Raw genomic sequence first — 24,233 nt, 5'->3', positions numbered from 1 at the left:
TCTATCAACAGGGGAAGTGGGGGAGGGGGTTTGGTTGTTGGTGCTGGGAGTGGCAGAGAGGGGCGGTGGTGGTGGTGAAGGTGGGCAGGTTGAAGCTTGAAGACGAAGGTCAAGAAAAGCCAGTGAGCTTTCCGGTTATTCCGATAAAAGAGCACTTTTATGGAAGAGGGGCTCGTCTCTGACCCCCTCGTTGCCTTTGTACTTCCCACCACCCATAAAGGGATTTCTATTTTAGGGTACATGCCAAAAGGTTGCCCATCCCCCCCGGACCCCTGCTAATGTTGTAGTCACACAACAAAGCAGCAGCACAACAGGTGGAACCCAAATTTGGGCATGCGGTTTATATTATTGAGACCTTTAATTGATAAGGTCCGGATCGCGACACAATGTGTCAATATCATATGGTGAGGAAAAGCGATAAACGGCATTATGAAAAAAAATCAAATCTGATTTTTTTATTGTTCAGATGTTATTTGAAGAAGGCATAGAGTCACCATATCCATAATTGATGGTGTGGGGTAGCGATATCGTTTTGGTATTGGTAACGTGCAGTGTACAACCGGGATTTCTGTATGATATCGACTTCTTCAAACAACATGCAAACAACATAAAAAAACATTTGGTTTTATTGTTTTTGCATGGAGAGATGATGTCAATATTCTATAATCTGGTGAATCACCACTGTATCAAACGCAATCATGATACATGGTGATATCAACAACCAATATGTTTTTGTTTTCAGTTTTTTCCGTCATTCGCATTGTTTGGATTTTGATCAAATCAAAGAACGGCAATGTCCATATTTAATTTATTCCAACATTGGTGTATGGAAATCAATTGTATGTCTTCCATGTTTTATTGATATCGTTAAAACATTGTTATCGATACGGTATGTGTACTGACGCCACACAACACCAGTGAATAAGGATATCATCACTCTTTAGTTTTACGAACAACATACAAAAATCTTGGAACAAGATTAAAACAACTTTTATTTTACCGGTATCACCATATATCTGTATTGATTTTGATAGTGTATCAATATCCCAGATCAATTATGCATACTGAACATCTTGAACAATGGAAAAACACAAATGGTTTTATTGATATTGCCATGTATCGTTATCAATTTTGATAAGGTATAGAAAGAAAATACCCTAAAATTTGGATATCGGTACCATATTGATATTGATCAATGTTGATATCAATATTGTTATTCTCAACAACAACCAGATCACGTTCATAACTCACATGACGTGTACGTTAGGAAGACATTCTTCCAAAAATATCCACTATGGATGGTGTGACACCGGCCATCCAAATCCGGCCCCTCACTTGACACCCAGAGTCGCGTGAGTGTGGGTGTGTTGGCATGTACACACCATGTGGGTCAGCTGGTTCAAAATGTGGTTAAATGGCGTCGCGTGACCCAAGTGCGCGTCAATATCCGTGAAATGAGTTTGTGTGGGGGTTGGGGCCCTGTATGTATACTATGTAAGATGGAATAATATTTGATGTATTGTAGTGGTGTGAAAACATTTGTGCTCAAATTTGATCATTAAACACACTAAAATAATAAGTAGTAAATAAATAATAAATAAATGAATACATTCATTGTCATTTTGGAAATGGTTTCATTTTTATGATCTATACTCTATATCGGGACTTCCTGTATCTTTTCCTGATGGCCTTTTGAGACTTTGCTGTAGCTCAACTTATGTTAGACATGCCAAACACATTTTATGTTGCTGAGACGAATTGGTTTCGTGGTGTGAATTTTCTGATTCCCCACAATGGCTCATAATATACAGTATATGCCCTGTATGTAATAATAATCGTAATAATAATCATTTGTTCCAATGTGTCCATAGGGAAAAGCCCAGCATTGGCCCCCAATCCACATTTGGAAGCCCAATTACCTGGAGAAAACCCACACATGTACAGGGAGAATGTGCATTCTTCGCTTAGGAAGGCTCAGGGCCGGTATTGAACCCATGACTCCTGGACTGTGAGGCGGACATGCTAACATGCCGCCCTCACAGTCAATCGTTTGATTTAATTTGAAGGGTCCATTTTAGGGTCATTGCAGCCATTTCTCAGGGTACAACAAGAAGTCGTCCATTTTGGTCCAAAGGTACAACTTTACATGTCACTTCTTTTGTACCCTTTTCCTAAACGAGATCCATACGATGCTGTGAATGCTCTTGATAAGATGTGACTACAAAAAAGTTCAGGAATAGCCTCTGATGAAGAGGAAATACACTTTATCACCCCCCTCGCCCACCTCAAACATACATATGCGTGGATGCTAATGCTAATGCTATGTGACAGCTGTAAAACAAATCAAGCACTGGCAAGATCACTTACTCCCATCTTAAAGGTCATCTGAGGCCTTGTAAACTTTTTTTTTCACTTCGCATCATTTTAACAAGTTCTTCAATAATGTGAAAACTATACAGAATGTTTATGTGAAAACATTTTTATTTGACTTTAAAATATCAACAACACTACTTAATTATATTTAAAATGCATATTAAGAACGCATTTAAAATTATTCAATTTTACATTTGAATAAAGTTTTTCGACATTAATTAACATTAATAACATTAAGATATATTTTTGGCCACAAATTTTTAATATGGTCTCCCAAGGTAACAATATCTTCTCAAGTCCCGTAGCTGCACTCTGTGCTATATAAAGTGCCTGTGTGTGTAAACAGAAACCCCCGCTCTAGAATGCAAATGGTAGCGTCCAATCCGTCCAATATCATGTCTCATGTCAAACGATAATGCAGACAAATAAATTTTTTATTTATTTTTTATGTCACAGTGGAAATCTTCCCTCGAAGAATGCAATTGGTGGCGTACCATCTGTCTTAATACTAACATTTTGTCATCCACCATCATCCTAAAAGTATTTTACCAGCAAATAAATATATGAAGACTTATTCTTCCACGATTAAGTAACGATGGAACGGTTCCCTCCCTCCCACGCCAGAATGAAAAATGAAAAATCAAATTTCAACTTTCATGAAACCCCCGCTATTTGTGGGGAATAGGGAGTAATGGACGCCCTTAAAGACTTTCCAGAACGAGCACTAACAACGTGGGTGAAATTTGCTACTCTGTAACATGCAACAATCTTATAATATGTAGACGTCTTCCCTGACACCAATTTCTACTCTGCTATTCGCTTCGGACTTGAGCGCTATCTTCTGGCTTTTTGGGCTGTACCCCCTAAAATTCAGTGCCTTGGCCATCGGGGGGCAGTATAATACATTCATACAGACAACCAAAGATGAGTTCCACAATTTAGTGCCTCGGTAAACTGCAGCATATTGATTGTTTTTCCACAGAGGGGTAAGACTTACATTGACTTGCATTCATTTACGTTAAATATGACCGACTTAACCCAGGAAAAGGCCAAGGCACTTAAGACATTTATGATGTAATTTTTCACATGTGTTACTGTTAACAAAGGAGTGATTAATTTAGTCCGATTTGGCCTGTACTGCTTGAGAACAACATAAACGTATGAGTTCATTTTGAGTAAGGCCTGCCATTGGTTCACATCTTACAGTATCATGTGGCCCAGACAGGAGTTAATAATGTCTCGCCCCCTTTTTTTACTCTTCCATGTCAGCTTGGATGGGGGCGGGAAGATTGAGCGAAGCCACGCGGTGACTCCTCCGCCGCAGTCTACGACCCTCCAAGAGGTGACGGATCTCCTCCAGATCGTAGATTCCGACGGGAAGTCGACTGAGTTTGACCATTTGAATCGGGAGCTTGAAGACGTGGGTCAACAAATGTCCGATTTGGGCATTGAAACAGATTCCGACGAGTGCGATGACGAGGAGGACGACGACGTGACCGTGCTGACCGAGGATGAGTCTCATTACATCACCACGCACGCTATCCGGCTCTCGGAGCTGTCCGACGGTCACGACGGCGACTCGGACCCGGGTGCCGGCTCCTCCTCCTCGTCCACGTGGGACATGGAGGACGGCCAGCAGGTGTTCTCCTTTGTGGATTACGCCTCGTTCAACTGCAATGGGGTGCTGATGATGAAGAGGGAGGGGGACGTGGCAATCAGCAGTTTGCGTGAAAGTGATCCGTCCTTGCAGTTTGCCGCTTGTGGCGAGGGTGGTGGACAGGTCCACCTGTCAATCAAAACCACTTCCCGGGCTATAAATGACCCGATCCAAGAAAATGTTGTTTATCATGCCAAAGACGCCAGAGATCCGAGCCCCTCGGCGGTGGGGGGAGTGGATGTGAACTTTGAGGGGCTGCGTGATAGGGCAAAAGGTGTCATTCCCCCACCAGGCGGCAAATTGCAGGCAAAGGAAAGCGCCGAGTATTCCAGTTGTGCTTCTAGTGAGCTGGACGACGCTGACAAAGAGGTGCGCAACCTGACGGCCAGAACGTTCAAGAGCCTGGCTTATCCTTACTTGGATGCCATCAACTTCAGCACCTCCAGTGAGTCTTCCACATCTGAACGCGGGATCAACAGATGGTCTACGTTTGTAGACCTGAAGTACTCCAATGTGAGCCAGAGTCTTGTTTCCCAGCCGACAGCTGAAAGGGGGGAAAATAGCACAGATTTTGCCGAGCAGCTGAATGGGAATGGAGCTCCTCATAGTAGGTCGTCTACGAAGAAAATAGAATTAATGAGGAAATTTGGTCAAGGGCACAGCGGGGTGATACGGCTCACAGAGACCCTGAATTTTCGCTGCAACGTAAAATCGGGCATGTCCGCCGGAGAAGGGCGCACTAGCGTTGCTCCAAACCCCATGGGAGCGGGATCACGTTCCACGGATGAAGTTACCGCAAACAGTTTGCAGGGTGGCAGAGGCAGAGGGGCCACTGCTAAGTCGAAAAGCATGGAGGGCAGCCACAAGAAAGCCATCTTCGCGTCCAGCGTGATTCAAAATGTGCTTTCCAAAAAGATGCAGTTTGAGCAAGAGCGCCGGATGGAAAGGGGGGAGATGAGGGAACCCCACCACAAGGGGGACAGCCACAGGGGCAAGGGGATGCAAAGACAGAGTTCCAAACTCTCTGAGAGCAACTCTGACAGCACGGAGGACTTGGCCGACATGATGGACTGCGGCTCGAGACGCGACTCTCTGGTGCAAGACGCTCATTCTGAGGTGCCGGCTAAAGTAATGGATGCTAAAAGGGTTGCGATGGAAGCATCCAAGGGGACTTTGCTTCACAGCCAAAATAGCGCCTTCAGATGCTGGAGGAATGACGAGCTACAGTTTCCGCAGGATCATAAAAACCATAAAATCCCAGAAGAGACGCCACCTTCAGAGGGAATGGGAGATTGGTACTCGGCGAGCGGAAGCAAACTGACTAAAATGTCACATTTATTTGTGCCAAACATCCAATGCGTAGCCAGTGACGCAGAGCTTGAGAGGGGTCTCGGATCTGACCACACTTTAAACACGACAGACACCAGGAATGTTGCTGCGTCCAAATCTCCGGAAATTAAAATTAATCTCCAGAGCTGTAACGCGGCCAGTTTGATCAGAAACGATGACTCCAAAGGCCAGGGGGTCTTGGCTGGAGCTTTGAAGGGTGAGTCCTCGGATAAAGTGCCACATTTTATGGTGCGAGACATTCGAGAAGGTAAAGGGAAGCTGCAGACGCCCATACACCAAGTTAGAGATGTGCGTAAATTGGTTAAAAGCTCCTATCATTTTGTTTCATTGGATCATAAATCCAATTTTGCTACAGCTAACAGCCACCAAGACTGTCAAGGTCCTACATCTGTTTCCCCCATTGTGATAAAATGCCAGTCGGTGAATACAAACAGCGCAAAATCTGACTTATCTGAAGAGAGATCATCTCCAGAGGGCACCAAAAGTTCAGCAATACAAAAATTGGCAGGGAAGGCGCCCCCAGGGATCATAGATAATCCCCTCGAGGAGATGAGTTTAAGGATCGAAAGCAGATTGGCTTCGAAGAAAGAAAAAGTGCCCGAGGTTACCGACAAGCAACAAATGTCGAACCAGGTGGCTTTGGAAAAGCTTCAGGCAGCAGTGAAAACAATGGAGCAGCTTTATGTGTTCGACAAAAACGAATGGAAAAGGAAAAATGAGCCACGGCCCATGATGGACAGCCACGTACTCTCAATGATTGCAAGTGAGGAGAACAGTGAGGAGGAAGCGCTCAGAGGCGAAATAGTAAGAAGCGAGTCATACCCCAGCTTGAACAAGACACCACCAGCAGCGGCAGCTGAGTGCTGGCTGAGGACTGCTGCCGACCCAGACGACCGCCTCAAAGCCAGATTGACGGCCCCTCCTGTCAGTTCCAGCCTCAAGGCGTCTGCGGGGGTCACCGTGGGTGTGACCACGAAGACGCCGCAACTGAACGACCCTGGGCCTGTGTCTTGCAACGCCAAAACGTTCGCCCCGAAATTACCAGTCTACCCGACAAAGACACACGGCGAGTCAAAAGAAATTCTGGTCATGGAGCAGAACTCTGATCATGAGGACTACCTAACAATTCCGGTCAAGGCTCAGGGAAACGGAAGTGAAGAGGGTTCTTCTGCGTTTACCACCCGATCCCATCCAACCAATCTTCCTTTGCACGTCCCTCCATCAGGCACTAAAGGTCAGGAGGAGAAGTCCCAAAGAAGCCCCAACGCTGCTATGGCAACCCACTCCCCCGATGTACCCCCAGCGACCATTTATCACTCCATACCCTTGGGAATGTCCGCAAATCAGCCGCAGGTGTATTGTTTCTCCCCTGCGATCACCCCCGCACCTCTGCTAGACCCGTTTCAGGCCACACAGAAGAAGATGCTCCTGGATCCCACCAGTGGAAGCTACTACCTGGTAGACACCCCTGTTCAACCATCCACACGACGCCTTTTCGACCCCGAAACGGGCCACTTCGTCGAGGTACCCATGCCCCAACCTCCCATGACCCCCGTCCCCATGCCGATCTCCCCTTTGGCCCTGGGTCCTGCCGCATACGGCCACACCTACATGATCTACCCTGGTTTCATGACGTCGCCCCCACTGATATCAACCCGGACGCTGGTGCAGCCGCAGATGCTGGTGGAGAGCGGGGAGAAGGCGGCGCCCCACCAACCCGAGGGCATGTACATGGAGACCCCCTTCTATATGACCACTGGGAAGGCGGCGGCGGGGACCTCCAATGTGGTCAACGTCGCCAGACTGCAGCAAGGCCTTCCCGGAGGCAAGCAGCCGGTCATCAGCATCACGTCTCAGCAAGGGCCGCGGATTATTGCCCCGCCCTCATTTGATGGGACGACCATGAGCTTTGTGGTTGAGCACAGGTGAAAAGGAAGTGAGTCCCCCGTTTCATATCCAGTGGTCTACACAAAAAGGGACACATTCATTTATAATACACTTCCTGACAAACTGTTCCCATTGCAAACGCTTAACTGTCATGAATAGAAGTGAAAAGAATTGTACTGTTCGGTATCCTTAATTTTATGAAGCAGCGTGGTGGGTAAGTCGTGAAGTTGATAGGCGGAAAAGTAGAGTGAGTATCAAAAGGTATGTATCAGAGTAGGTTGGTCAGCGTTTTGAACGTGTTGATAGGCAGTTAAGTAGGCAGAGAGAAAGTGCGACTGAGGACCCAAGGACAGCCTCAGACGAGCTGGGATGCCTTCAGCTGCTGCTGAATATCAAGAAGGCGGGTGGCGGCGGGTTCAGCAAGCTTTTTATAGGACATGGCAAGAGTGACAAGTCAAATTCTCCCGGCTTCCGATCAACACCAATTATATAAACACAGCTCGCGATGTGGTAGCTGCCCTTTCTCGTCAGACCCGCATAGCGACGGGTAGGACTGTATGTATGTTATTTTTACTTCGGCCAAAACACATATTGTAACGTTGGTTAGATAGGTAGTGATGTAGGTAGAGTGTAGAAGCAGGTCAGTCAGCAAGTATTTAGTTGGTCGGTAGGTTGAAAAGTTGTGAGTTGGTAAGGCCAAGAAGGTTGAAAGGTTCTCAGTATTCTATCTAAGGAGGTAGGTCGTTACGTAGGTAGGTGGGTTGATATGTAAGTACCGGTAGGTGTTTTCTTTGCAGTGTTTAGTTGGAGGGTAGATGGTAGATAAGTTTGTAAGTATGTAGATTGATAGGTAGTTAAGTATATAGCAACGTAGGCAAGTATTTATGTGGAATAGGTAGGTGGTTATGTGTGCAAAGTGGGCTGCTTGGCTGGTAAATAAATATATGTTAAATAAATGTTTTTAATTGGAAGATAGGTAAGTACTGTAGTTACATTCTGTAAGTCGGTCAGTAATTAGTTGGTCGGTCGGAAAGTAGGTTTTACGTTGGTCGTATGCATTGATTTAGTGGTTGGGAGGCAACAGGTTTGTGCTTCGGTAGGTAGGTGTGCAGTTAGCTAGGTAATTATGTAAATAGGAAACATTTTGTAAGTTGGTGAGTAGTCTGTGAGTATTTACTTGGTATAAATGGTCGATCAATAAGTAAGTTGAGTATGTAGGTAGGTAGGTCGGTAGGTTGTTGCTGTAAATGCTGCTGTTTCCGGGGCTTGACTTGATTTTTCTCTTGTGTTTTCCAAGCAGGCTGGAAGACGTGCACAGTCTCCCTTCTGGAACGGACTGCTTTAATTTCACTGTCTCTTCTCTGTATAGGAATGAATGTATAGTGTTATGTATAGATGTTTTCTATGACTATTATTGTTTTTTCAGAGTGACGATGCAAACGGATGTAGGTTTAATTGAATGTTCATATGCAAATGTGTTGCCTCATATGTATTCGATATGGAACGTGGGAAGGGAAATGCAAATGGTAAGAGGGAGTGAGTGGCATGTTTCACTTTTTGATGGTAGGGAGAGAAGGGTTGCTTGAGAGCAGTGGTGATGTTGAAAGAGGAAAAAAAGGTAAAGGAAATGTGAGTCAAATCCATATTTTTGTTTTCTCACTTTGTAGTTGCACGTCAGCAATTGATGACTTGTGTTCATATCTGGAACAGCGTTTCAATAAAACTTTTTTTTTGCCCCCACACTTGCCTCTTTCCCTCAAGTGATTAATTTAAGTGGAGACACTTACTTGTCGAACCCAATGTAAAATATTTGACTCTGTACCGTATTTCCTTTAATAACATTTTATGGTCAATTTTTATTTGGGGTAAAGTGTTCATTGTATCTAAACAATGGTAAATGAAAATCTCTGTAGAGTATTCAAATTTACTCAGCTACTTGTTTTTATTTGGGCTACACTGTAGCCGCTACAGCATTCGTTTTAACTCATGTATTTTTTTAATTCAGTATTTTTTCTGCTCATCTTTATTAGATGTACGATGTTTATGTACTACCACCTGCAATGTAACAAATAAATAAATAATCACTATTTTATAAATACACAGCAATTCATGATTATGTGGGGTGCAGCATTTATTTTTTTCTTAAAAATATGTAATTCTGTAAAATTTCTGCTTTTGGTTTTTAAATCATCACAATTTCAGTCAACGTTAAAATCAAATAATATCACTTTCATATTTATTCATGTTTCTTTTTCAGGCGAAGTCCTCTAGTTTGGTATTATTGTTTATTTATTGGAACAGGTGGAAATAACAAACAACAACATTTTCTAGAATTATACCTGGTATATTTCTTTGAACCAATTCTTAGTTAAGGTAACAACTGTTACACGTTTTAAAATACTGTACGAGATAAAATAACTGAATTTTGAATTAAATTGTAATTTTACCATGATGTAGGCATATGATAGTCACAGTACGAGAAACAAAGTTGTAATCTTATGAAAACAACTTGTTGAAAGCATTTCTTATCGAAAATCATTTTTATCCTTCAAAAAGTTTGTTAACCACGTCAATATAATTTATACGCTGCGAGCAGGGTTCGAACCTGCGCGGGAAGATCCCATTGGATTTCAAGTCCAACGCCTTAACCACTCGGCCATCGCAGCTGTACAACTGCGAGCGACTGATAAGTACTTTTCAATATGAAAGCGCATAATTGACGGGACCGCCTGTCTTATTAGTAGACGAGCATAGATTCTACATTTTGCCTTTTCGTCGTACAGTACAGTAAATCGAATCCACGGCCGTGCCTCATTTTGTCCGCCAGATGGCACAGCACACCTGCGACGGATTTTCGTTGTGACGAGGAAAGTCAAAAGGCTTTTCTGTCCTGCGATAAGTGAGGACGTAATTAGAATTTTTCTAATTTGCACGCGAAACACTTCTAGGCCACGACCATGCTTTAATTGCGTGAAAAATACCCAAAAAAAGAGTGGTAGTCACCCAGGACCCTTGAGACATTTTATGGTTGCCCCCCGAAGTGCCTGTTTTAAAAGAGTATCCCCTTGTTACACTTGTCTGGCTTTTAAGCGACGCACAAACAGTAGATAAATTCTGTAGTTTTAGTTGTGTTTTACATGTGTAACGGTTAATAATTTGACAAAAACATGCGACATTTTAACACTTCTGGACGGCAAGAAACGCTAGCCACCACTGAACAAGGGGGTGGACGTTTTTATTTGTCTTTCTGTGTTAAGAAATTTAGTGGAAGGGGACATGAAAAAGGCGGACTGCTTCTCAACAAGGACACGGTGGAGTTTAATGCGGCGACGTCCAGCGCTGAGGCAACGCAACAAAGTAAACACATTAATATGATCACGGTTGTGCTTAATCGCTGTAATTATTGACCAATTGGCTAGTTTATGTTCTTGGAAATGAAAAGAGACAAATCTAGTAAGCCAATATGCACAAGCGACCATGTCTGTGCCAAAATCTCCACTGCGCATGCGTGCAACAATTCGGTGATAAAATATGCAGTATGTATTTTGTTATTAAATTTAAACTCCTCAGCTCGTTTAGGTGTCAATCAAACGATTGCTTCAATGTATCTATCTCAAATTCCAACTTCCCAGTATGACGGTCCTTCATTTTTTGCTGGTGACGTGTTCCATGCCACGCCCACAATAAGTGAATTTCCGCGAAGTAGAGATTGACCTTTCTTTATAATTATTAATTTTTTTTATTTTATCGTTGGGGGTGATTTACATGTCTCGTATGCCATTACCACCCCCCTCCTCCGATATGGTTCCCACCATTCTAAACACATGTTGATGTTAATAAATGTAACTTTTAAAATTCAAAATGTAGAATAAATATGGAGCTACTGATTATAGTCAACGAGCTTTCTAATTTTTAGGGACTTCGTTTTTATACCCCCCCCCCTCCACCAAATAATAAAAATCAACATTTTATTGACTCGTCAGATTCAGAATGAATGAAAACAGTGAGAAAAGAGGCAAAATAACAAGGTAAAAAGGCAATACCTGTACATGAAGTTATGGTTACAAAGGAAAATACGCGAGGGAGTGAATCCGCAATAAGCAAACTGCAATGTAATGAGGGAACACTGTATTCCTAAATTTTACCAATTCTCATTCGAAAAATACTATAATTTATTTTTCCATTTACTTATACATTTCACATTTAATAAATGTGGAAACAATGTGGCGGCCCGGTGCTCAAGTGGTTAGCGCGTTGACCTCATAGTGCAGAGGTTGTCGGTTCGATCCCGGCTCCGGCCTTCCTGTGCGGAGTTTTCATGTCTCCCTGTGCCTGTGTGGGTTTTCTCCGGGTACTCCGGTTTCCTCCCATATTCCACAAACATACATGACAGGTTGATTAAACACTCAAAATTGTCCGTAGGTGTGAGTGAGAACGCGAATGGTTGTTCGTCTCTGTGTGCCCTGCAATTGGCTGGCTACCGGTTCAGGGTGTCCCCCGCCTACTGCCCGAAGACAGCTGGGATAGGCTCCAGCACCCCCCACGTCCCTTGTGAGGATAAAGCGGATCGGAAAATGGATGGATGGAAACAATGTCAGTTCAGCATCATCTCTTGAGCATCGACCCATAATTTCTACATAAATTACATTTTCTACAAAGTCATATCCTTCTTATCCTCATTACCGTAAATGCATGGGATTCGTGGAGCACTATTACAGTATTTTGGTGGAGTTTTGTCTGATTCATGTTTACGATAACGTTATCACTTAATGCTGAAAGTCCATTCAACGTTGATAAAGGCCCTTTCATTGCAAGAAAATGTGTGGAATGACCCTTTGAGTCACTCCCTTGGAGACACAAAATGTTACAGTTTTTATTGTTTTACTGGCATTACATTGGGATATTTAAGCACTGAGTACAGCACTTGAAGGAAATGTGTGTGCGTGTGTGTGTGTGCGTGTGTGTGGGGGGGGCAGGGGAGGTTGATTGTTGGGAACAGCTCAGTGACTGGCAATTTTAAGGAGAGAAGTCTAAAAGATCAAAAGTGAAAGAAAATAGCATTCCTTTCTTGTGTAAGATAAATACAAACTTGCAATACACCTAGACACCAACACACACACCCTACATTCAGACTACATCCAAGTAAACTTTTGTCCCCAGTCTCGATTAATGGCTAAGTCGATAAAGATTAAAGGCTTGTCCAACTTTGATTGGAAAAAAAGCCCGATACGAATTGAGATGTTTTTTTTCCTCTCCCCAAAAGTAACACAAAACTTGAGTTCTGTGAGCATTTTAGAGTGAACTAGAAACTCAAAGATAAAACTTAAAAAAAACTTTAAAAAAAGCTATTTGATAAAATATCATGAATGTTTTCTGCCCCACAAAAGTAAAACTTGCCTGAAAAAAAATAGCCAAATTTTTTCAAAAATGTTTTGCCCAGGTTGCAAAAATCCAAGTATTTAGCTTTTTCGTTACCTTTTTTAAAAACAAGTTATAAGACATGTTTTTTTTCTGGCAAATTTTGATTTCAATGACAAATTACACAACACCAGTGTTGTTATACAACAAATCCTGAGACATTTTCGGTCAAACTGGTTGAATTCGGAATTGTACAACATGAGGGCTGCTTTAGCAACACGGTACAAGGCACATTTTTACACATTTACTCTCATTATTGAATGAGACAATATGCACTAATCCGCATTATGCTCGGAGAAGAAGTTGGTATTTTATAAGGTAATTTCTGACGGGCATCCACACCCACTGTGTGAAGTGCTTAGAGTTCAAAAAGCAGACACACACGTACAAAGAAAGGACACACCCTGTCCATATCAAGCACTGTTACTGATTTACACATTTTGCAACAATCACAGTATACAGTACAGTTTCCACCCAATAGCCATTCACGGCGTAAGTACAGTACTGTGTGTGGCTATATATGAGGTCCCCTACTGTGTCCTCATCCCTGTCTAACTGCACAGTTAGCCATGGATGCAATGCGCTTTCTTATTTTGCTCTTATGGATGTGTGCACTGACAAAGCAGCAAAGGTGAGTCCGAAACTGTGGATGGTTAGATGGAAATAACTTTGAAATATAAAATCATCTCCGGTGATAAGAAATATTCAAATACATTACAACTATTTTTTTTTTCTTGAACAAAGATACACCAATATAGTTCACTTTTATTTGATTTAGATTAAATATACATGAGTTAAGTTAAGACATAAATTTATCTTCTCTGATATTAGCAATCAATCCGAAATATTTAGTTTTTTTTTAGGCATGAGGACTCATTGAATTATAATGACTTTTGTTCCTTATTTTCTTTCAAAATAAGCATACATTTCCCATTTATTTCATTTGCATAATACTTTTCATAAAATTATTTCATCATCATATTCAAAAATTCTAATTTCCTTTAATGCATCACCGTTATATGCTCAAAGGAGTAGGAAGAAGTATACAACTTATCTAGTCCTACCCCTTGTTGTGTAATAATATAAATAGATCATTTTTCAATGCAAAAGAAAAGGAAGAGATCTACATCTCATCAAGTACTTATGTGTACTGTACTTATGTATATATATATATATATATATATATATATATATATATATATATATAAAATGTGTACAGTATATAGATAAATTATGATAACAGGGTTATCTTATAATTATACCTGTTTTAAAAATGATTCCTTGTGTTCTACTCTGAGAGAAATATTAAAATAATTAATATGTAACTATTTTATTTACATTCAATTCACAAATGTTTTATTAATGATACAACTAAAACCTTTTTTTGTAATTATTATTATTTTATTTTTTATTTATTTATTTTTTTACCCGCAAGTTTTTTTTTTTATTATTTACAAGTTTAGGTATCGGTGTTTTGATAGTCTTACGATCAATATGAGGTGCTGAAACATTTTTATCAAGATGAGCATTCATTGAATTAAAAACAAACAAACAAACAAACATTTAAATTTGATTTGAAATGGAAAAATGGAAATCAAATATCACTCGCCTAAAATTTTATATTTTGTTGTAATTGTGACAGTGTGTGTGTGTGTGTGTATATATATATATATACAGTATATAAAAAAATCTGGTCACCTGTAAAAATGTTTATAAAAGTACATCACACTATTTAATGCTCATATACACATGACGAATCATGTTCTCGTGTTAAAGTAAAAGTTTACATACATGTTATCTTTTTTATTTTACCTTATCGGGAAGTTAAAAATGTGTTCATTAAATATAGGTGTGCCTCTTGAGTAAATGAGTCATATTTAGGTGTGACATGTCTAATGATTGATTTGTGCCCTTCTCTTTTAGCATCCAGAGCTTGCCAACCTACGATGGTAAGTTATAGAGCACAAGTTTTGTTAGCATCTAGTGCGCTAGTGTGACGAACGGTTGCCATCTTCTGACGAACAACATCGACCTATTTCATTCAAATTATTTTAGTTCCAGAGGAAAATCTGCAATGTAAAGACACAAACAAAATATTTTAAAACAATTTTCCACCACCTGTATTTAAGATGATGAAAACACATTAAAAAAAAAAAAAACGATCACTATAAACTGCCGATTTTTGCAATTTTCTCTGGATTTCTGTGACAGACAGAGAGGTGTGTTCTTTAAAAAAAGTATGAGGTACAGTAAGGGTGTTAATGACCAAAATATAGCGGGAAAGAGTTTAGCTCAACTGCAAGAATAGATAATATTGGATGGTAGGCCAAGAACAAAGTATCAGTCTAAACCAAATTGAGTTTAGACCGTGGGTCAATAGGGTGGAAACAACAGAGGTTGTTTGTCATATGAGGTGGAACTTTAACTAAAAGAGGACAAGCGCTTTAGAAAATGGCTGGATGGAACATTGTTTGTCTACATGTACTGTACCCTGTGAATTGACTGCCGACCTGTCCGGGTTGGATAGCTTGGATCAGTTTGAGCTCAACTGTGGGGACCCTTCTTTGCCCAGAACTGGTCTAGTCCTTTTTTTTTTTTGATTCCTTTGTTCTGTCTCCCCAGCTTTTGTCCTGGCATCCTGCAATTTCAACGATGATAACGAGCCATTCTGCAGATTCCTTCAGGACTCGACGGATGGAGGCGACTGGACCCGGCACAAAGGTCCAACCCCGACGCCCGGCACGGGCCCTCCAGGAGATTACCCAGATGGAAGTCAGTGCTGCACCTCACAGGCGGGCAACACTAAAATCATTTGTGGAAAAAAAAAAAAATCCAATCCGTTTTCTCTCCCAGGTGGATTCTACATCTACCAGGAATGTGACAATGTGGCAAATGGGCGTAACACTCGTCTGCTGAGCCCCACGTTCTTCTTAACGGCGACGGAGCAGATATGCGTCCAATTCCGATATTACATGTACGGCTTGGACAATTCCAATGTGTTGAGGCTACTGGCGAAGAGGCCGAATCGCGAGGACGAGCTGTGGGTGAAAACTGGTTTCCAGAGTCCATCGTGGCTGAAGGGTGCCGTCACCGTGTCCAATTCCACAAATCAAGAGCTCACTGTGAGTGTTCGCTTTCAAGCAAAGCGCACCCAATACATTGTGGCTTCAAATGCATGGAGAGGGTTTGAAATCAGGAGAAAATGTTGATGACTAAGATTAAGGGTTGGTTTAAGGGTTGAAATTGGGGTTAAGAGTAGGGTGAGAGTGGGTGTTGGGGCGAAGAGTTTTGGGAGAGGGTTCATGGGATTGGGGTAAAAATTTTGGGATGGGTTCGGAGTAGGTGTTAAGATTATAGTTGTGTGTAAGGCTTTGAAGTAATGTTTAGGGTTGTGTTTAAGGTTTCTGCTGCATTAAGATTGGATAGGGATTAAATTTAGATTGAGAGTTAGAGTTTGGTTAACGGTTAGAGTTAAGTGTGAGGGTTTGGAGGTGGATCAAACCTGAGGTTGAGAGTCGGGTGAGGGACCAATGTTTGGGTTGGTTCTGGGATTGGTGTGGAAGTTGGATGGTTGAGGTTTCAAATAAAGTTACATCGGAGGGTGAGGCTGGGGACTAGTTGTTCAGGTTGGAATTCGGAGCAAAGGGTTTGGAATAAGACTGTTTGGTCAAGGGTAAAAGTTGAGGTTTGTGCTACAGATGAGGTTAGGATAAAGAGTAGCGTTATGGGTCAGGTGAGCGGAAGAGCATGGCTCTACCGTGTATGAAATCCAAGTTAAATTGCTTCTCGTTGTTTGCATTATCCAATCCAAAAATCACTGTTTATGACTTAAATATGTTTTCAAATTGTCCATTTGTTCCCCACCCCTGATTTGCTCTGGACTTTGGTGTGGGAAATGGAAAAGTGTGGACTGTCCAATAATCTAATCAGTGCAGCAACACGTGCAGATAACAGCTCACGCTCAGTTGAATTATTTGCCCTCGTATGGCTTTTATAGCCACCATAAAGCAATAGCAGCCGTGTTAGCAATTCTGGTTGTCGAGGAAACACTGAGGCTGTGCCAGACCCCAGGCTTGGTAACATTATTTAAACTCTCACATCCATGGTCTGCAGTGTTTTGAAGTAACGCATGGTATATACGTAGATTTTTGCAGGTATCTGTACTTTACTTAAAAAAACTTTTACTTTGACTCCCTACATTTTTGATGTGGTGACCTTGCCGAAACCTGACCAACTTGTGGTTCTCCAGATTGTCTTTGAGGCTCAGCGGGGCTCAACCGCTTCCTGCGATTCGGCACTTGACAACATCATCATTAGTGAAGGAGCATGTCCCAGTAAGTCAACTCATGGTGTTACCTCAATAGTTTGCCAACAACTATGTATGTGAAGGCAAATGTTTGGTCCACAGCTTGCATTTCTGGCTGCGACTTTGACATTACGGATGACTTCTGTGGGTGGTCTTTATTCGTACCTGACAATAGCATATATGGCTTTGAGCAATGGTCTGGCCAAACCGAAACTGAAGGGACAGGACCTGATGATGACTTCTCCACGCCGGGATGTAAGTAGCCGGAGCGGGCGGGATTGCCATATCATCGGGATATGCAGCCAAGCAACTCATTACTCTTTAACATCCTCTTAGTTGGATCGTACATGCTGATGGATTCTTCCTCTGCTGTGCCTGGACTTGATGGGCAAATCCTAAGTCCTGTGATACACCATTCCTCTGGGTGCCTGCAGCTTACGTTCCATTACTATTTATATGGCACCAGCCAGACCATGCAGCTCAGAGTCCACCCCTTGAAAGGTAAGAGACCTTTTGAATCACAGTCATGAGCCCGACAAACTCGCTGGCACCACTCAAAAGTCGAAAAGTATTAGCACCTGACACCAATTGACACGATGAATGATGCGTGAAAATCAGTCAGGCACATGTGCTGCGAAACACAACCAGTTGACCTTTTGGGTATGGAAGTGTGATTTTTCACAGATTTTTGCCAATTTCCAGCGGCCAAATTGAGATGAGCGCCACACAATCTGACCGCGGAGGTGAGACTAATCTGGACTTGAATTTGCGTTCTGTACTGAAACAGGAGGAATCCTTGGACCCGCTCTCTTCACTGTCAGCGGAAACCAGGGTCCAGCCTGGAGACCTGTTAAAGTCCAACACCTCGACACTGATAACTTCCAGGTAAACGGTCGAACGACCATCTCTGTCTGTGCGCTGTTCTGTGGAGCAGAAAAATAATCTGTTCACATTGAATTTCAGTTTGTTATTGTGGGGACCTTTGGAGAGACTGCTCAGACCGATATTGCTGTTGATGCCGTGTGTGTCATGGCCTGTCAAGGTAACAAATTGGCTAGATATCCTTTGCAATATTTACAGTAGGTTCCGGTTATCTGTGTAATTGAAAAAGAAAACCATGACATTGGTATAAAAGTTACAGAAAGAAAAATGACCATCTCCTGACCTCAATACTATTGAGAACCTCTGGAGGCTCCTTAAGAGAAAGATCTATCAGGGTGGACGGCAGATTTAAACACTGGTACCATCACTGTGTTTTTGGTGCTTAAATGAGATTTTCCGATATGGGAAGAAGAGGAAAGTTTTGAGCAACAATTATGTCTTTTTGCAAAGGAAATTTTAATGTTGGTGAATTGTCTTGGATTGTTATCAGCCTATTCTTGAAATGAGTTGGTTCAAATCACCATGTCAAGCAGTCTATCCTCACTGACAGTCCTCAAACTCTTTCATTGAAAGGTGAGCTAACAACGCCAATACCATCAGTGCCGACTCCAACACCAACAAATGGAACAACAACACCGAAACCCACGACTCCCAGACCAACTACGGCAAACCCAAGTATGGCATATTTTGTTTTGGGGCCCGTGCTGTCCCCGTAGTTGGCTGTGTGATACTTTGCATACATCAGGGGTTGTCCAAATATTTTCCTTTAAGGGCTGCAAACTGAAAAATAAAAGTATACAAGGGCCGGTGGTGGCAAATAATTGTTTTAGTTCATATACACTTGGCCAGACGAACATTGAACACTCCTGTCATACACAATTGGGGCGGGGTGGTGTCCTTCATTGGACCACACAGGAGTCACCTTCCACCTTGCCAAGTCATTCCTTTGGTTTTTGCTGCACAGTTAAATGCCCTCCAAATGCGGAATACATAGAATGTGGGCCAGCTTGTATCCCCACCTGCATGGAACCCTCCACCAACTGCAGCGGCTCCTGTATCAGCGGCTGCTTTTGCAAACCGGGATTTGTCTTCAAGGGGAGACACTGTGTGCCACTGGAGAAATGCGGGTGCCTGGATCACAACAACAACTATTACGAGGTCACGATAGTATACCAAACCTCGACTTGTGTTCAGAAGAAAGGAAGTCTCACCTCACCAAATTATCTCCTCTCGTTTTAGCCTGGAGAGATCGTATTTGGAGACGGCTGCTCCAAGCTGTGTCGCTGTGCCAAGGTGTAACAAGAAACCCAACACCACTCATCCCGAATGTGAGGCAGAGGAGCAGAAGCTCTATGAGAGCTCCGGATATTGTGGCATCATGCTGGACACAAATGGTCCTTTTGCCATGTGTAACGCTAAGGTCAACCCCAATGTAAGTCACTCGTCCTTGGACCGAGCATGCGCCCTAAAATTGGAATTTTGAGTTACGCTTGTGTCGATGGGTTATCGCGTGTTGGTCGTGTGTTCAGGAGTATTTCAAGGACTGTGTCTTTGACCTTTGCGTGCTTGATGGAGCTCATTCCATTCTGTGTGAAGCCATCGAAGCCTACGTCAATGAGTGCCAGGATCGTGGGGTCAATATTGGACCCTGGAGGAACGAAACCTTCTGTCGTGAGTAAAAACTACAGATGTTTACGTGGGACTCTGTCGCCTTCTCTCTGAATGTGTACAGATCTTCATTGATTCGAAAGACACGCTTCTAACTTGAGCCATCTCACCTTCTGCGCAGCTTTTGGTTGCCCTCCCAACAGCCATTACGAGCCCTGTGCGGACCCCTGTCAGGACACGTGTGCAGGCCGACCCCCCTCCTGCAGCGGACCGTGCACCGAGTCCTGTGTGTGTAATCCCGGCTACATCCTGAGTGCCGGCAAATGTGTCACCAACTCTTCGTGTGGCTGCAAATACACCAATGGCCAATATTACCAGGTACTGCCAGATGGACAAGCCACGGAACACTTGGACTTTGAAATACACCTCGAGACCTAACTCATATATCTACTTGGCGCGCGTGTGTGTTTCAGCCCGGAGAGGAGTTCTATGTTGAAAACTGCAATCTGAAGTGTCGGTGTGACGCACCCTTCGTTACCTGTCGGGCATCTGAATGCCCCCCAATGCACCAGTGTCAAGTCCAGGGGGGAGAGCTGGGCTGCTATCCCACAGGTAAGATAATTTTTTCCAAACTTTCTCTTTCATTGAACCCATGAAAAAAAATGCTGTCATGCATTTTTTACAATGAATGTCGATGACATCTTAGATATAACAACACCCAGACCAACAACTCCAAGACCGACGACACCAAAGCCAAGTATGTTATCTTGGTAAAACCCTAACACAACAGCTCCTTCATAGCTACTCACCCAAAGCTGCTGTCGCTTTTCCCATGCAGTTCAGTGCCCTCCAAATGCGGAATATATAGAATGTGGCCCAGCTTGTATCCCCACCTGCATGGAACCCTCCACCAACTGCAGCGGCTCCTGTATCAGCGGCTGCTTTTGCAAACCGGGATTTGTCTTCAAAGGGAGACACTGTGTACCACTGGAGAAATGCGGGTGTCTGGATCACAACAACAACTATTACGAGGTCACGATAGTATACCAAACCTCGACTTGTGTTCAGAAGAAAGGAAGTCTCACCTCACCAAATTATCTCCTCTCGTTTTAGCCTGGAGAGATCGTATTTGGAGACGGCTGCTCCAAGCTGTGTCGCTGTGCAGGGAACTACACTTTGGAATGTGTGGATAACACCTGTGATCCCACAGAGGAGTGTCGCGAGGTGAACGGTGTCCCCGGATGCTACCCGAAAGGTAACGCTTCAAAAGGTCGTCCACTGGTGACTTCCAACTTCTAAGTTTGTTCAATTGGTCTTTAAAATGGTCATCTGTGAGCCAAACTTGTCTTCCCTGAAGGTACCTCCTCGTGCATCGCGTCCGGGGATCCACACTACACGACCTTTGACAAGCGCAAGTACAACTTCATGGGCAACTGCAGTTACCAGATGACCGGAGTCTGCAATGCATCTGCATTACCAAACTTTGCTGTCTACGCTGACAACGAAAATCGCTACAACAGACCCAGCATCTCCTATGTGAAGGCGGTTCATGTGTATGTCGATTCCGGCAACGTCTCTATCTTCAAAGGTGGCGCTGTCCATGTAAGAATGGATGACAGAAATTTTGGCAATACTTTGACCAAATTGATTCATTTCCTACCCTGCCTGCTCCATGATGAGTCTTACCTGCTTTTCACATCCAGGTGAATGGAATCAAAGTAAACTTGCCAGTGAATCCGTTTCCAGGCGTCTCTGTGTTCAAATCAGGAAAGCACTACACCATCTCCTTGGATTTTGGTGTGACTGTGCGCTATGACGGAAACCACTTTATGGACATCAAAGTGATTAAAGAGTGAGTACAACCTGAACACATGTTGTCGATGGGGTCTCAGTCGTACCCTAGAAGTTCAGGAATGAAGGCTCCTGTAACCTTACACCCTCAGCTATAAAACTCTTCTCTGTGGACTGTGTGGAGATTACGATGGAGATGCCAAAGACGACTTCCGCAAGATGGATGGATCATTGACTTCCAGTCCCAATGAGTTTGGAAACAGCTGGAACATTGATCCAGAGTGAGTGTGATCCTTTGTTTCGATGTAATATTTGCCAAGTGCCAAGTCTTCAAAGTCTGTTGGACTATTTCAGATGATGAATTTGTCTTGTGTTTAATTTGTGTTTCATATTTCCTTTTGCACAAGGTGTAACAAGAAACCCAACCCCACTCATCCCGAATGTGAGGCAGAGGAGCAGAAACTCTATGAGAGCTCCGGATATTGTGGCATCCTGCTGGACAAAAATGGTCCTTTTGCTATGTGTCACGCCAAGGTCAACCCCAATGTAAGTCACTCGTACGTGGACCGAGCATGCTCCCTAAAATTGGAATTTTGAGTTACGCTTGTGTCGATGGATTATCGCGTGTTGGTCGTGTGTTCAGGAGTACTTCAAGGACTGTGTCTTTGACCTTTGCGTGCTTGATGGAGCTCATTCCATTCTGTGTGAAGCCATCGAAGCCTACGTCAATGAGTGCCAGGATCGTGGGGTCAATTTTTTTTTACCCTTCTGTCGTGAGTAGAAACGACAGATGTTTACATGGGACTCTGTAGCCTACTCTCTGAATGTGTGCAGATCTTCATTGATTCGAAAGACACGCTTCTAACTTGAGCCATCTCACCTTCTGCGCAGCTTTTGGTTGCCCTCCCAACAGCCATTTCGAGCCCTGTGCGGACCCCTGTCAGGACACGTGTGCAGGCCGACCCCCCTCCTGCAGCGGACCGTGCACCGAGTCCTGTGTGTGTAATCCCGGCTACATCCTGAGTGCCGGCAAATGTGTCACCAACTCTTCGTGTGGCTGCAAATACACCAATGGCCAATATTACCAGGTACTGCCAGATGGACAAGCCACGGAACACTTGGACTTTGAAATACACCTCGAGACCTAACTCATATATCTACTTGGCGCGCGTGTGTGTTTCAGCCCGGAGAGGAGTTCTATGTTGAAAACTGCAATCTGAAGTGTCGGTGTGACGCACCCTTCGTTACCTGTCGGGCATCTGAATGCCCCCCAATGCACCAGTGTCAAGTCCAGGGGGGAGAGCTGGGCTGCTATCCCACAGGTAAGATAATTTTTTCCAAACTTTCTCTTTCATTGAACCCATGAAAAAAAATGCTGTCATGCATTTTTTACAATGAATGTCGATGACATCTTAGATATAACAACACCCAGACCAACAACTCCAAGACCGACGACACCAATCCTCTCGTTTTAGCCTGGAGAGATCGTATTTGGAGACGGCTGCTCCAAGCTGTGTCGCTGTGCAGGGAACTACACTTTGGAATGTGTGGATAACACCTGTGATCCCACAGAGGAGTGTCGCGAGGTGAACGGTGTCCCCGGATGCTACCCGAAAGGTAACGCTTCAAAAGGTCGTCCACTGGTGACTTCCAACTTCTAAGTTTGTTCAATTGGTCTTTAAAATGGTCATCTGTGAGCCAAACTTGTCTTCCCTGAAGGTACCTCCTCGTGCATCGCGTCCGGGGATCCACACTACACGACCTTTGACAAGCGCAAGTACAACTTCATGGGCAACTGCAGTTACCAGATGACCGGAGTCTGCAATGCATCTGCATTACCAAACTTTGCTGTCTACGCTGACAACGAAAATCGCTACAACAGACCCAGCATCTCCTATGTGAAGGCGGTTCATGTGTATGTCGATTCCGGCAACGTCTCTATCTTCAAAGGTGGCGCTGTCCATGTAAGAATGGATGACAGAAATTTTGGCAATACTTTGACCAAATTGATTCATTTCCTACCCTGCCTGCTCCATGATGAGTCTTACCTGCTTTTCACATCCAGGTGAATGGAATCAAAGTAAACTTGCCAGTGAATCCGTTTCCAGGCGTCTCTGTGTTCAAATCAGGAAAGCACTACACCGTCTCCTTGAATTTTGGTGTGACTGTGCGCTATGACGGAAACCACTTTATGGACATCAAAGTGATTAAAGAGTGAGTACAACCTGAACACATGTTGTCGATGGGGTCTGAGTAGTACCCTACAAGTTCAGGAATGAAGGGTCCTGTAACCTTACTCCCGCAGCTATAAAACTCTTCTCTGTGGACTGTGTGGAGATTACGATGGAGATGCCAAAGACGACTTCCGCAAGCCAGATGGATCATTGACCTCCAGTCCCAATGAGTTTGGAAACAGCTGGAACACTGATCCAGAGTGAGTCTGATCCTTTGTTTCGACGTAATATTTGCCAAGTATTCAAAGTCTGTCGGATCATTTCAGATTCTAAACTTGTCTTTTGTTTAATTTGTTATTCATATTTCCTTTTGCACAAGGTGTAACAAGAAACCCAACACCACTCATCCCGAATGTGAGGCAGAGGAGCAGAAGCTCTATGAGAGCTCCGGATATTGTGGCATCCTGCTGGACAAAAATGGTCCTTTTGCCATGTGTCACGCTAAGGTCAACCCCAATGTAAGTCACTCGTCCTTGGACCGAGCATGCGTGCTATGTGTCACGCCAAGGTCAACCCCAATGTAAGACACTCATACGTGGACCGAGCATGCCCCCTAAAATTGGAATTTTGAGTTACATTTGTGTCAATGGGTTATCGCGTGTTGGTCGTGTGTTCAGGAGTACTTCAAGGACTGTGTCTTTGACCTTTGCGTGCTTGATGGAGCTCATTCCATTCTGTGTGAAGCCATCGAAGCCTACGTCAATGAGTGCCAGGATCGTGGGGTCAA

General features: G+C 43.4%; 2 protein-coding genes and 1 non-coding gene across 3 annotated transcripts in view; 2 read left to right on the top strand and 1 right to left on the bottom strand.

Moving 5' to 3' along the window:
• The first annotated feature begins 3,607 nt into the window (after positions 1–3,607).
• Positions 3,608–9,006, top strand: cunh4orf54 (chromosome unknown C4orf54 homolog). Its single transcript, XM_019877441.1, has 2 exons — positions 3,608–7,316; positions 8,565–9,006. Exon 1 carries the CDS (start codon positions 3,608–3,610, stop codon positions 7,307–7,309), a length of 3,702 nt encoding a protein of 1,233 aa, XP_019733000.1. The 3' UTR covers positions 7,310–7,316; positions 8,565–9,006.
• An 845-nt stretch (positions 9,007–9,851) lies between these two features.
• On the bottom strand, positions 9,852–9,933 carry trnas-uga (transfer RNA serine (anticodon UGA)). Its single transcript has one exon. It is a non-coding gene; the product is annotated as a tRNA-Ser (tRNA).
• A 3,223-nt stretch (positions 9,934–13,156) lies between these two features.
• The window catches only part of zanl (zonadhesin, like), a 47,699-nt gene continuing 36,622 nt past the window's right edge, over positions 13,157–24,233 (top strand). Inside the window, exons 1-31 of the mRNA XM_019877440.1 lie at positions 13,157–13,316; positions 14,609–14,634; positions 15,308–15,457; positions 15,539–15,807; positions 16,935–17,019; positions 17,094–17,246; positions 17,328–17,492; positions 17,779–17,876; positions 17,955–18,033; positions 18,447–18,548; positions 18,838–19,031; positions 19,113–19,166; positions 19,207–19,305; positions 19,358–19,544; positions 19,663–19,859; positions 19,955–20,093; positions 20,188–20,238; positions 20,320–20,513; positions 20,595–20,736; positions 20,839–21,083; positions 21,185–21,333; positions 21,425–21,553; positions 21,680–21,818; positions 21,916–22,045; positions 22,164–22,360; positions 22,456–22,594; positions 22,992–23,236; positions 23,338–23,486; positions 23,578–23,706; positions 23,826–23,964; positions 24,124–24,228. Coding sequence (XP_019732999.1) covers positions 13,255–13,316; positions 14,609–14,634; positions 15,308–15,457; positions 15,539–15,807; positions 16,935–17,019; positions 17,094–17,246; positions 17,328–17,492; positions 17,779–17,876; positions 17,955–18,033; positions 18,447–18,548; positions 18,838–19,031; positions 19,113–19,166; positions 19,207–19,305; positions 19,358–19,544; positions 19,663–19,859; positions 19,955–20,093; positions 20,188–20,238; positions 20,320–20,513; positions 20,595–20,736; positions 20,839–21,083; positions 21,185–21,333; positions 21,425–21,553; positions 21,680–21,818; positions 21,916–22,045; positions 22,164–22,360; positions 22,456–22,594; positions 22,992–23,236; positions 23,338–23,486; positions 23,578–23,706; positions 23,826–23,964; positions 24,124–24,228 — 4,341 coding nt within the window. The 5' untranslated portion in view covers positions 13,157–13,254. The remainder of the gene's footprint in view (positions 13,317–14,608; positions 14,635–15,307; positions 15,458–15,538; positions 15,808–16,934; positions 17,020–17,093; positions 17,247–17,327; positions 17,493–17,778; positions 17,877–17,954; positions 18,034–18,446; positions 18,549–18,837; positions 19,032–19,112; positions 19,167–19,206; positions 19,306–19,357; positions 19,545–19,662; positions 19,860–19,954; positions 20,094–20,187; positions 20,239–20,319; positions 20,514–20,594; positions 20,737–20,838; positions 21,084–21,184; positions 21,334–21,424; positions 21,554–21,679; positions 21,819–21,915; positions 22,046–22,163; positions 22,361–22,455; positions 22,595–22,991; positions 23,237–23,337; positions 23,487–23,577; positions 23,707–23,825; positions 23,965–24,123; positions 24,229–24,233) is intronic.

Source organism: Hippocampus comes, unplaced genomic scaffold (assembly GCF_001891065.2).
Source record: "Hippocampus comes isolate QL1 unplaced genomic scaffold, H_comes_QL1_v1.1 scaffold143, whole genome shotgun sequence".
Lineage (NCBI taxonomy): Eukaryota > Metazoa > Chordata > Actinopteri > Syngnathiformes > Syngnathidae > Hippocampus > Hippocampus comes.
The sequence above is the reverse complement of the archived record's forward strand: the minus strand, read 5'-3'. Positions and strand labels throughout refer to the sequence as shown.

Bases quoted from the DNA above. Each gene is read 5' to 3' on its own strand.
- cunh4orf54 (XM_019877441.1), top strand. From the start codon at position 3,608: ATGTCTCGCCCCCTTTTTTTACTCTTCCATGTCAGCTTGGATGGGGGC.